This window comes from Caretta caretta, chromosome 4, assembly GCF_965140235.1.
Source record: "Caretta caretta isolate rCarCar2 chromosome 4, rCarCar1.hap1, whole genome shotgun sequence".
NCBI lineage: Eukaryota > Metazoa > Chordata > Testudines > Cheloniidae > Caretta > Caretta caretta.
In genome coordinates this window covers 152477338-152490382 of record NC_134209.1, presented here as the reverse complement: position 1 = coordinate 152490382, position 13045 = coordinate 152477338, and the positions used below count along the sequence as shown (strand labels likewise).

At 58.9% G+C, this 13045-nt stretch overlaps 1 protein-coding gene across 5 annotated transcripts in view; it reads right to left on the bottom strand.

Annotated features, from left to right (window-relative positions):
- Window positions 1-11560, bottom strand: part of EBF4 (EBF family member 4) — a 95408-nt gene extending 83848 nt beyond the window's left edge. For 4 of the 5 annotated variants that reach the window (XM_048846499.2, XM_048846495.2, XM_048846496.2 and 1 more), the window contains exons 1-2: window positions 11265-11560; window positions 10528-10646 (exon numbers count right to left, since the gene is read on the bottom strand). In XM_048846499.2, the coding sequence (XP_048702456.2) occupies window positions 10528-10646; window positions 11265-11522 (377 nt within the window). In that variant the 5' untranslated portion in view covers window positions 11523-11560. Of the gene's footprint in view, window positions 1-10527; window positions 11014-11264 lie in introns of those variants that run through there. The other variant, XM_048846498.2, reaches the window with a different exon arrangement.
- Window positions 11561-13045: the final 1485 nt, after the last annotated feature.

Sequence of the window (13045 nt, the reverse complement as noted above, 5' to 3'; positions counted from 1 at the left end):
CAGGGGGCTATAGGTCGGGAGTGAGGGGCACTGGCTGGGCTGCGTGTGGGGAGTTTGCACAACTCACCCCTGACTCTAGCCAGCATTAACCAACCCCTCACTTTCACAACATTCAATTCCCGGCCCCCCAGCCCCGATGGATCCCGGCTCTGCCCCCGCGCGCACAGGCAGGGGAGGAACCAGCCCATAGCCCTTTGCAGCAGGACTGCGGCTGTCCTAGCCCCCCTGCAGGTGGGGAAGCTAGAGAACCAGTGAGTGTACCCCTAAACATCCGTGCTGGGGTTCTCATGCAGCACAGCCAGCCCCAGCCCAGAACCCCCAGCCTAGGGACCCCTCTGACTCCCCACCCATCAACCCCCAATTCATCTGGAGGAGCCCCATCTCCAGACAGTCCATCAGGTCACAGCTCCCCGTCCCGCACCTTGGCTGGGTCCCTGTCCTCCGTCTGGGCACTTCCTGAAACATCCACACCACCACCTGACGCTGCCACGATGCACATGGCTGTTGTGTGCCCACCTGCCTCCACCAGAGGGGATCAGAGTGGCTGGCTGCGTGTCATGGATCCTATACTGTTAACGGAGATTCTCCGGCAGCTCAGGTGCCTCTGAAAGCTGGAGGAGCCCAGTCCTACTCTAGCTGCTGCCATCTGGTTCCAGGCAGCCTTGGCGAGCAGAGAAGTCAGAGCTGCACGGCTACAGGTTGTCACAAGGGCCTTGCCCCTAAGGGCAGAGCCCCCCGCACAGCTGAACCCCATCCTCAGACAGGCTGCCTGTAACGAGGAGGTTACACCCAACTCTCTCAGGGAGGGGCACAGTCACGCTGTGGGCACTTTCCCACAGTGTCCCCAGAGCCCTCAACCAGGGAGCTCCCTCGGGGGGCAGGGGGAGCCGCTCCCCAAGTCTAGGCAGATCTCGCCCCCCTGCTGCAGAGCTGCTGCCTCTAGGAGCTGGGCAGAGCCCTCCCAAACTCAGCTCACCCATGACCACCGAGCAGCGTTTCCAGGCGGGGCCAGTGGAGAGCTCCACCGTCTCCTGCAGCTCCCGGAGGACACTGGGCACCTGGAGGGGCATGACGCCACCTAGCTCCCTGCCCGGCTCTCTCGGCACGTCTACACAGCCCTTTGCCAGGTCAGGTCCTCCGCGAGCCCCTTGGACGCCCACGGGCAGCGCATGTCTCCAGCCTCCGGGCTGCTGTACGTCTCTTGTGAACAGCACCATCATTGAATCCTAGAAGATCAGGGTTGGAAGAGACGTCAGGAGGTCATCTAGTCCAACCCCCTGCTCAAAGCAGGACCAATCCCCAACTAAATCATCCCAGCCAGGGCTTTGTCAAGCCTGACCTTGAAAATCTCTAAGGAAGGAGATTCCACCACCTCGCTAGGTAACCCAGTCCAGAGCTTCACTACCCTCCTGGTGACATAGTGTTTCCTAATATCCAACCTAAACCTCCCCCACTGCAACTTGAGACCATTGCTCCTTGTTCTGTCATTTGCCACCACTGAGACCAGTCTAGATCCATCCTCTTTGGAACCCCCTCTCAGGTAGTTGAAAGCAGCTATCAAATCCCCCCTCATTCTTCTCTTCCACAGACTAAACAATCCCAGTTCCCTCAGCCTCTCCTCATAAGTCATGAGTTCCAGACCCCTAATCATTTTTGTTGCCCTTCGCTGGACACTTTCCAATTTTTCCACATCCTTCTTGTAGTGTGGGGCCCAAAACTGGACACAGTACTCTGGGTGAGGCCTCACCAATGTCGAATAGAGGGGAACGATCACATCCCGCGATCTGCTGGCAATGCCCCTACTTATACACCCCAAAATGCCATTGGACTTCTTGGCAACAAGGGCACACTGCCGACTCATCTCCAGCTTCTCGTCCACTGTCACCCCTAGGTCCTTTTCCGCAGAACTGCTGCCGAGCCATTCGGTCCCTAGTCTGTAGCGGTACATGGGGTTCTTCCGTCCTAAGTGCAGGACTCCGCCCTTGTCCTTGTTGAACCTCCTCAGATTTCTTTTGGCCCAATCCTCTCATTTGTCTAGGGCCCTCTGGATCCTATCCCTACCCTCCAGCCTATCTACCTCTCCTCCCAGTTTAGTGTCATCTGCAAACTTGCTGAGAGTGCAATCCACACCATCCTCCAGATCATTAATGAAGATATTGAACAAAACCGGCCATTCATCCAGCCCAGACTTCTTTAAGGGCACGGGGCTCCCTGGAGCCCTGTCTGCTGCCACAGGGCTCAGCCAAAGGTCCCCTCTGTGCCCCCCCCCGGCAGAGTGGCCCCAAGACCCTTGCAGACACGTCGGCAGAGGCTCAGCCAAGGCCAGGTGCCGGTCTGTAACCCTCGTCCCCTGGCGGGCCGGGGAGGCCAGAGCTGGGGGCGGGCCAGGATGTCGCCAGGTTAGAACTCAAGGGGACGTGGCGAGACGAGCCCCCGGGCAGCAAAGTGGCCAAGCGGGTGGGTGGATCCATGAACAGAGCCGCTCCCTCCCTCCCTTCCAAGCTGCAGCCAAGAGGAAAACCCACTGGAGCTGAAAGACCAGATCCTGCTCCCATTCAAACCAACGACAAAACTCCTCTGGAGTTCTTCAGTGCCCGTTCGGCCCTCATGCCCATGGGCCCGCTTCCATTGACTGGAAGGGACCTACGCCGGCTTCATCATAAGAACATGAGAGCGGCCATACTGGGTCAGACCAAAGGTCCAGCTCGCCCAGTATCCTGTCTGCCGGCAGTGGCCAGTGCCAGGTGCCCCAGAGGGAATGAACAGCCATTGTTCTCTGGCTCACCTTCCAATAGCCAGAGCTGGGCCAAGCACTCCCCACCCCCGGGCTCATTAGTGACTGTCCCTGGCCATGCAGAGAGCAGCCGGCCCCCCGCCCGCTCGCGCATCCTCCGCAGCAGATTCTCGACCGGCTGTTGGCCAACTATCGTCCCCCTTTGCCCAAAGTTAGGCCTGCGGGTCACACAGGGCAAAGCACTGTGACACAGGGCAAAGCACAAGAGCTCCCAAGCGAGTGCTTCATGGTTGGGAACATGCTCCTTGTGAACATCCATGTGAGCGTGTCCTGCATGCGTGCTCCGGGAAGGGGGAGGAGGGCAGCCACGAGGCGATGGCCATGGATGGGGACTTGGGAGACCTGCATTCAATTCCCTGCTCCACCACAGAGTCCTTGTAATGTGGGCCAGTCACTGTGTGCCTCAGTTTCCCCTCGGTACGATGGGGAGACTGGCCCTGCCCCAGCTCCCAGGGGTGCGTGAGGATGAAGCCAGGAAAGAGTGATGCTACTATGGAGATGGGGCAGACAGTACCCTAGCTAGAGCACCGCAGGGTTCAGACATCCAGCGAGCGGGAACACAAACTGTCCCAGGAAAAGCCATTCCAGTACTCGCTCAGTACCTACGGCAAACCCTGCTCTGAAAACCCGCCAGCCTTCGCTGCGTGAGGCCCCCCTGGGAAAGCCTTCCACCTCCATGCCCCCTGGACCAGCTCCAACAGCGGGTGCAGACGGGCAGCCAGCCCTGGGGATGCTCAAAGCCAGGCTGGGGACATCCCAGGTGTTCCCTTCAGAGTCTTCCGACCAGAATCCTGATTAGCCCAATATTCATATGGGGTCCCTCGAAACCTCTGGCTTGTCAGAGAACTGCTGGGTCGCTTGGGTTATCACCTGGGTGGGGGAGGGGGGGTATGGTTAAAAAGATCCCGTTGGGAAGAAGAAAATAAATGAAGGATGCAGTGGGCTGGCAGAAGTGGGCGAGCTGACTCGCCGGTCGGCTGTGGAAGCCAATTCGCCTGACGGCTAAGGAGAGCTGGCGAACGCGCCGAGGCCCCTGGGGCCGACCCAGACTCAGGCTCAAGGCCGTTTGCACGAGGGATTGAAAGGCTCCAGCGTTGCCCTGGGGAGCTGCGGCTCCCCGCAGGAGTGAGAGAGGCCGGGGGGGAGCAGAGCGAGCGGAGAGGAAAGCGCGACAGGCCCCATGACTCTGTCCTCCGGCCCCGCGCCGGTACCGTGTGCGGAGAGCATGGGCGCTCCAGAGTCGCCCCCGTCGCCGGACGGCTGCCTCCCCTTTGCTTTTGGGTTCCTTGTACAATCCCTGCTGGGAAGCCAGCAAGCCCGGCTCTTCCCGGCCAGGGGCTGAGGAGAACAGAGCTGACAGCTGGATCGCTTCCCCCCACCCCCCGTCGCAGGTAGAAAGCCTGTTTAGCTGCAGGGTCTCTCCTGAATAAAGCGCAGGGAACACAGGTGGGCTGCTCCCCACCCCCAGCCACGCACCCCCTCTGCTGAGCGCCAGGCTCCCTCCGCTCGCCACGATTCCCTTCCTCCCCCGGCTTCTCTCCGTCCTCTTCGCGTTGGTAAGTTTCCGGCACAGTGATCACCCTGCTGCTGCTGTTTGGGTTGGGGGGATTTTAATCCAGCCTCGCCTTTCGTTTTTCACCTGAAATAAGGCAGCCGCGACTAGAGGGGCCGGGATGGGGGGGGCCCAGCACTGACCCTGCACACGCTCTCATCCACGGGTGACACGATCCTTGTTAGCTCCATAGGGCTCCATGTACATCTCGCCTCGCAAGAGTCAGTCTGCCGGGCCGGGGCCTTCCCTGCCCCTGCTGCCCACACGCGAGCAGGCAGCCAGGCGAGCGTCGACGCTAATCCATCCAGGGCCCTGTCCGAAAGCTGGCCCGAGCAGCCGGGTGGGACCGATTTGGCCGAGGGCTGCACGCAGCTGCCAGGGCCACGGGAGCCGGAGCGCGCTGGGGCCGAGCACGGAAAGGCTGCCTGAGCCAGACCCTTCTGCGGGGCCCGGGAGCGCGCAGCGGGCGAGGGCACAGCAGAGAGCCCATCCCGCGCCAGACAACGAACGAGAGAGAGTGCTCGATTGCCCCGCCGGGCTCCGAGCTGCCCCGAGCCAGCTCGCTGCCCCGCTCCCCACGCTAACCAAGGAGAGCCTGGAATTAAACGTAGCTAAACCGCCCCGATGGGGCTTTGCTCGGGCAGAGGCGTCTGGAGAGACCCAAACACCCACGCACACGCTAGCAAGGCAGAGGAGCCCTCCATGGTGAAGGCCGGGCTACAACTTCCCTCCCGAGTGGGCGCAGGAGGCAGGAAAGGGAGGCATGACGACAACGCCCGCCCCGCCCAGCGTGCTGCAGTGCCGTGTACGGCCCAGCGACGGCTCGGGACGCTCACCCCGTGTTCTAGAGCCTATTCGGTGACCCGCTGGCCCATTCCCCCTGCTCTCCCCTCTATCTGGCTCCCCCCGGGAGGTGTCCTGGCGCTCTGTCCAGTCTGACGCGAAGTGTCACGACCCCCTGGCAGAGGCACCTCTGTCGCCAGCTCCCGGGAGTTGGCACCCAGGCCAGCGATCTTTCCCTGCCCATTGGGGAGACCGCAAGCCCGCCTTTAATTCCACGCCACTTCCCCACAGCCGGGGAGGAGAGAAATAAACAAACAGGCAAACTCTGAGCGACCGAGGCAGCCGTCACGCGGTTAATGGCTGCTTCTCTTCTCAGCGCTGCGGAGACCCCGGTGCGCTGAGTGCCGGGCCCGGCTGCCATTAATTATTAAAGGAAATCAGAGCATTTCCTAGCAAACAAGACCAGCGAATGTCTGTTACAGGAAAGCACCAGCTTCCACTCCCGGATCCTCCAGGAACAAGGGGCGCGAGGCAATTACACTGCCGAGATTCTTCCTTCGTTAACTCCAGAGAGGGGCAGGGGAGAGAGGGGCCAGAGCCCAGACAGCACAAATCAGCAGAAGTTGATGGAGCCACTGATTTACACCAGCTGGGCCCTGGCCTTTCGGATCTGCAAATGGCCACACCGGGTCACCGGGTCTCCACTGACTTTATCCTCCTGCTGGGAGCCCGTGTGAGGGAACGATCCTGCATTGGCTGGAGTGGGGTGGGGGGTGGAATGGGATCTAACGGGTCTTTGCAGGTGGCGACTCGTGGGATTTTACTTTTAATAAGCGGCCCGCGAGCGGAGCAGCCCCGGGAGCAACTTCCATAAAGAGCCTGGCAATGTGCCAGGGCAAACCCAAACTGCAGCACCCCGCCGGCTGCCTAATGGCAGAGAGTGAGCGTGTGCGTGCAGCCCACGTCCACGCCTGGGTCTGCCAGTGTGCCACGCCTGCGTGGCGGGCGCTGGCTGGATCTGGTCAGGACAGACATTGGGAGACACGAGGGTGGGAATGGGGGACCGCAGGGAAAGCCGGCGGCTTCCAGGCCATCTCCCGGGTCAGCGGGCCCCCAGGTGCCCTGGCTCTCGTGTGGCGGTCTGGGATAGGCACTGCCCAGCCAGAGGTACATACGCTCCCAGGCTGCTGCCTGACTAGTTCCTTGGCTGGCCTGGGTCGGCCCCCTGGAAATCAGGCCCGGTTTCTCCCCAGCGCTGGGGCTCTCCTCGCTTTCAGCATGCACAGTGTTCAACGGTCACCCCAGGGGCCAGCCCGGGTTAACCAGCTCGGCGAGAGCGTTAGACGGGGACCCTGGCAACGGCAGGCCAGACCTCATTCAGCGCTCAAGGGGTTAATTCAACCCACAGCACCCCAGACTTGTGCCGGGGGGCGTTTTGCTCCTGCACCCAGGGCTTGAGCGGGAAGCCTTTGGCCCCTCTCCAGAGGGCCGATCCTGGGTCCCAGCACACAAGGAAGACAGGATCAGGCCCCTGGTGTACAGCTCGGAATAGAGGCGGCTGTGGGGCTAGATCCCAGCTCTATGACGCTCTGCTCGGGGAGCTGCTCCCTGCCACCCGGGGACATAACACTTCCCACAGGGCCAGATCCTCGCCGGGCGTAAATCAGTAGAGGGCCTAAATCTGCTTGAATATGGGAGCGATGTTGTTCTTTTCCACTGCAACAAATTCAGGTGTCTCACCCTCCCGTGCACAGCCCGGCTCTGCTCTGCTCCTCCCTCCCGTCTCCTCTCAAGGCACGCTCCCTGCCCAGGGTGCCAGCCTCCGCTTTGCCCACTCCCCCATCCCGCAGTGCCCCGCTCCACCGGCCCCACTCCCTGCACAGCTCTGTGACATCCCTGCCCTCCTCATCCCAGTGCCCTGCTTCTCCAAGGACACCTGTCCAAGAGTCCCAGCTAGAGAACACGCCCCTGGGAATTGATCCAGACCAGCTCTACTGGAGTCAAGAGACCCCTGCTGATTTACGCTCGCAGAGGGTTTGGCCTGGTGCATTTCGTCTCTGCCCCCCAACCCTCCATGCATCGCTTATTGTCTTGCACTCGGATCCCAATGGTGCATTTGGAAAGGCCAAGCGTGATCCTCCAAACCCTAAGGATTAATTAGCGCCTCTACCCAAACCCTGGACTGAAAATCCCACTCTGGGGAACCATGGTTTTGCCCTGGTAAAATTTCTCTTCAGTCAGGGAGAGGGAATCACCCAGCCCTTGGAGTTGGCGGGGGGGGGGGGGGGGGGAAGCAACTTGGGAAAGGATGTTGAAAGATTTAAAAAGAAAAAAGATCCCCATCAAGTGCAATTAGCCAGGAGCTCAAATTGTTCCTGCCTTTGATCAATTCCCTCAGCTGACATTGACAGAAGGGAGATCTGGGCCAGGGTGCCTGGGGATCAGGAGAAGGCAGCGAAGTTAAGGACAGCCTCACGCTCCCAGGAAGGGGTTCGGTGCCTTTCTAACTGCGCCAGTTTGAAGAACTCCTGCGTGTTTCTGGACCCATTGTCCCACCCCCCGCCCCCAAGCAGAGCCCGCCAGCATTATTAGCCAGGGGCATTAATTTGGACAGCGGAGTTAATACCTGGAACAAAATCCAACACACATTCTGTACTGCAGGAAACCTGTCTAAGTGCAAACCTTCTCCCCCCTCTGACCTCAGAATTCAACCTGACCTCTCCAGGACAGCAGGAAGGTTCGGTTACAAGGCCAGGCTGGAAATCTTTTACTAAGCATAATTTTTGTTGGGTTAGGCAATATGGGAGCCCCGAAAAGCGGGGAGGAATCTTGGAATTTGTCAGTTTCCCTGTGAAGGTCTGGTTCTGCCTGTTATTGCAACCAGTGCGAGGGGGAAAATAAATCTCCCCTTTCATCCTACGCCATTCTGCCCTGCCATTCTGCCCTGCGTTACGTATTTATTTTTCAATCTGAGTTTCGCCCCTCCCCTCCCTGGCAGGGGGCTGGGAGGGTTAATTGCTCAGTGTTTGCAAAGCGCTGTAGGAGTGCTAACAGGGGCAGAACCCAGCCTCGGACACACAGAGGCCCCTCTCCGCTGATCGGAGCTGGGCGTGCGGCTCCAAGGGCAGAATTTAGCTAAGCACAGCCGCTGTGTCTGACGTTGCAGGTGGTTATTCCCTCAGCCATCAAGGCTGCCTGGCCTAAAAGATGCTTCTGTGGACTGGCCCCACCAAGCCCAGGAGTGGAAGAAGGGGCTGCTGATCCCTACGGCGAGCATTAGCAATAGCACTGAGGAAAGGCAGGGCACGGTGCAGGTCCAGAAACCTAGCCCAGGTCAGCTGTGAAAGTCCAGCTCCACCCTCCTCGGTGCCCCGCACATAGCCCTCCTGGCTGGGTTCGAAGGATTTTCTGCTTTTCCCCAGTGTCAGGCACAATCTGGGAGGGTGCTTCAGAGAGATGGGGCAGAATTCCTGCTAATCTACCCTGCTTTGTCTGGTGCCATCTGGTCCACAGAAAGTACCTCAGTGTAACCTTTGGGGATAGATAGATAGATAGATAGATCTATCTTTTGTATGGTTATGATCACAGGGTTTTAAAATAAGCCTTTACAATTTCTCCAGGGATCGCCACACAAACACCACCCCAAAATACATTTAATAGATAAAGTCCTGCTCAGCCTGCTTGCTTCTGATGCTTAAAACTAGCCTAGACTCAGAATTAGGAAACAGAGAAAACAGAACAGCCTGCTTGGGGATAGACCAGACAGGAACTAAGAGGTCTTTACCGTCTCCTCCACAATTCTACCCTGGATATTTCAGTTTTGTTTGACAGTTTGAGGTGAGTGTCCAAGTCCAGAACAGCAGGAGGGAAATGATACATTACACCCAAGGAGCTGCTGTGTCACAGGCTGCAGGGAAGGAGGCTACATTAAGATCAGGGCTTAGACCAAGGTTTGGCCAAGTTCACTGCCTCTTGTTTCATAGAGAAGGTTAGGAAAATACCCAGCTAGGGGAATTTTGCCTAAAGTCAAGCGCTCCAGCACCTTTCCTTCTTCTGTGAAAAGCCAGCTGGACAGTGAGTTGGAAAGACAACAGAGATGCTAAATCATATTATATATCTATCTACACACACACACACACTTTACATATTATCTAATGCACGTTATTTTCATAATCTCAATTTCCTCTCTGCATAACTGAACTAAAATAAATGCTCAAGGAGAGCAGAAATCAAAGCTTTGGCAACATTCAAGATCAATACAAAAACCAATTTAAATCAAAGGAAGCACAAATCTATGTCCTCCAAGCACAGAGACATGGGATTCACATATTCCTGTTTAGCAGTATACCGAAACAATCTAATGGGGATGAAGTCAGGTCCACTGTAGACAGACGTAGCCATCCCACACAACAAAGAGAGGTGTCTATCTGTGCATTAGAAACCTGAAAAGGAAGCCTGCCACGCTTCTAAATTTCCACATTGAAATCCATCAGCCTGGTATGGAGCATCAATAAAGCAACCGATTAAAAAACCAAATCCAACCCAACCCCACACATCTACCAGTACTGAGAACTTTCCCGGCCACTTAGAGTCATGGATCTGAAGTTTCAACCGTCTGGGTGTTAGGCAAGGGAGGAGAGGGGGGGAAAGGAACAATTTTCCCTGCATCTTGGAGACCCTCAGCTGTCTTGGCAACAGAGTTTTGCCGTTTCAGCCAGAAGTGTTAATTTCAAAACACTTTCCAGCGGCCTGGGGAAAGGAAACGCAACGCCGGTTTTTTAAAGTCATGTCAACTGAGCTCCCTCGTCCCTTCCAATCTAAATCGTTTCGACGCTGTGGAGAGATACATCTGAAAGCATTTATATTTCTGCAAGTTCTGACGGTTTGCACAGCTCTAAGAACAACCCCCAAAAGCACGTTTCTCTCTCTCTGGTCTCCTTGGTACCAGAACAGGTCTAAATGGTTCATCATCGCTCGACGCGTCGACAAAACGATGGTAATATTAACCCTCCTGAACTTGAGGGGGAGGGAAAAGGGAAGGATAACATTTACTAAGAACAAAAAAACCTGGGGTCAGAAATTCCTTCGTTAATTCTCCTTCCAGGAAGCCTCAGTTTACTTCTTTGGCCGTTTCCTCACCAACCAGCTCAAACAATAGAGGCCAATTAGAATAAAACTAACAACTGCCCTCCATAAACCCGCTCCCCCTCGAGCATAAAGCTGTGGGTCAGGTGTGTACTGGTCTGGCAAGTACCATGCCCCCACACAGAAGCAAGCACTCAGCCGGACTGGCTTTCGGGGCTCTGGCTCTGGGAGGACGTGTGCGCCTGCACAGAGCGGTGGCATGACAGATTGCTCTGCTGTGAAGTGTCAGGGCTGGGGCCGGCTGGTCCCTTACCTCTGGGCTGCGGTGTTGGCATCCAGGATCCCAGTGCTTTGCATCCAGGACCTTACGGATGTCAGTCCACTGGTCAAGGGTTCTTCTTTCATGGTCAGCCCTCCTCTGGGGAGACCCTCCTGGATGGAGAACATCAAAACCGCCTTTGAAAGGGGAAGGGGGGGGGATCAGCTCGCCCCTCAGCGCCCCCAGGCCACCTCCCGGGGGGAGACAGGAATCCAGGCTCCACTGAAGCAATGGACACCAAAAGTTTGTTTGGCCAAACTTCTAGAAAATGCTATTTAAAAACGGGGGGGGGGTCCGAATCCCCAAAGCCCCAGGCAGCCCCCAGCTCTGCAGCTGATCCCAGATCCCAGCTCAGAGCAACACAGGGCTCTGGATCCGGCGCAGGCTCAGGCCAGTGTCCTCCTGGCCACCTCCCGCCCAGCAACAGCCCAGGCGACCCCCAGGTGCCAGGGGCGACTGTCCCAGCAGCCAGGGAAGCCGCATCTGGGGTTGTTTGTTTCCAAGTGCGGCGAAGGGGTGGTGCTCGGGGGGGTGGGAGGTCCAGGGAAGTTGGAGAGAGGAGCAGGAGCCAAGTGGAAATCAGCAGCGGGGAGGGGCAGCTTCGCGCGGGGAGGGGAAGCGGAGCAGGGCAGGAAATCCCAGCGGCGGGGCCGGGGAGGAGGCGGAGGGATGGGGCCGGCGGAGGGATGCGGGGAGCCGGGATGCAGGCGCGGGGCCGGGGCGCTGGTTACCATCCAGGCGGGGGCAGCGGACAGCAGCCGCCGCCGCCGCCGCGGGCGCTCCCGGGGGAGCCGCGGGGCCGGGGCGCCGGGCTGGCCGCCTCCCCGCCGCCTCCTGCCGCTGCGGCTCCTCCGCCCCTCGCCGGGCAGCAGCACCATGAGCAGCAGCAGCCGCCCGGCCGCCGCCGCCGCCGGCCCGGCCCCCGGGGAGCCGCCGCTCTGCGCCCGCGGGCGGCCCGCTCCCCTGCCGGCCTGGCCGACCCGGGCCATGCCGCCGCCGCCGCCTCCTCCCCGGGGAGGGCGGGCGGGCGGCGGGGCCGGAGCCGGGCAGGCTGACATCATTCCGGGGAGGAGCGGCCCCTCCCCGAGCCGGCGGCGGGGGGCGAGGGGCAGCGCCGGGGCAGGGAGCGGCTCCCCCGGCGGCCGCCCCTGAGTCCGCCCGCTGAGCGGGACCCCCAAGGCGGCCCCCCCCAAATCCACCGGGTTAAAGGGCCCCCCAAAATCCACCGGGTTAAAGGGACCCCCAACGCGGCCCCCCACACCCACCAGGTTAAAGGGACCCCCAACACGGCCTCCACCAGGTTAAAGGGCCCCCCAAATTCCACTGGGTTAAAGGGCCCCCCAACGCAGCCCCCCCAAAATCCACTGGGTTAAAGGGACCCCCAACGCGGCCCTCCAAATCTACCAGGTTAAAGGGACCCCCAACGCGGCCCCCACCGGGTTAAAGGGCCCCCCAACGCGGCCCCCCCAAAGTCCACTGGGTTAAAGGGCGCCCCAATGTGCCCCCCCAAATCCACTGGGTTAAAGGGCCCCCCAACGTGGCCCCCCAAAATCCACTAGCTTAAAGAGACCACTAAGGCGGCCCCCCACATCCACCAGGTTAAAGGGACCCCCAACACAGCCCTCCAAATCTACCAGGTTAAAGGGACCCCCAGCGCAGCCCCCACCAGGTTAAAGGGCTCCCCAACGTGGCCCCCCACATCCACCAGGTTAAAGGGAACCCCAAGGCAGCCCCCCCTACCCACCAGGTTAAAGGGACCACCAATGCAGCCCCTCAAACCCAGCAGGTTAAAGGGACTCACAATGCACCCCCCGAATCCACCAGGTTAAAGGGATCCCCAATGCTCCCCCCCAATCCACCAGATTAAAGGGACCCCCAACATGCCCTCCAAACCCACCAGGTTGAAGGGACCCCAACACGTCCCCCAAAATCCTCCTAGTTAAAGGGACCCCAATGCAACCCTCCCAAATTCACCAGGTTAAAAGGACCCCCAACACGGCCTCACCAAATGCACCAGGCTAAAGGCCTAATACAGCCCCCAAAATCTACCCAGCCAAAGGGACCTCCCAATATGGGTCCCCCCAATCCACCAGGTGAAAGGGACCCCAATACTACCCCCAACTTCACACAGCTCAAGGACACACTAAGGCACCCAAATTAATAGACTTCCCAATACTGCCCCCAAAAGGCCCCCCAATGCTGCCCCCAATGCTGCCCCCAAGTCCACCCCTCCAAGGGGAGCTCCAATATTGCCTCCCCAAATCCACCTAGTTAAGTGGGCTCCCATGTTGCCCCCCAAATCCATTCAGCTAAAGGGACCACCCAATATGCCCTCATTCTCCCCAATGCTGCCCCCCCATCCATCCATGTAAATGGTACCTCAATACTGGCTCCCCAATTCACCCATGAAAGGAATCCCCCATACCAAATTACTGCTGCCCACTGTCTAGAGACACCCGCAATCCTGCTAATCTAAACCACCCAAACTAACAGCTCCCCCATAATCCACTTT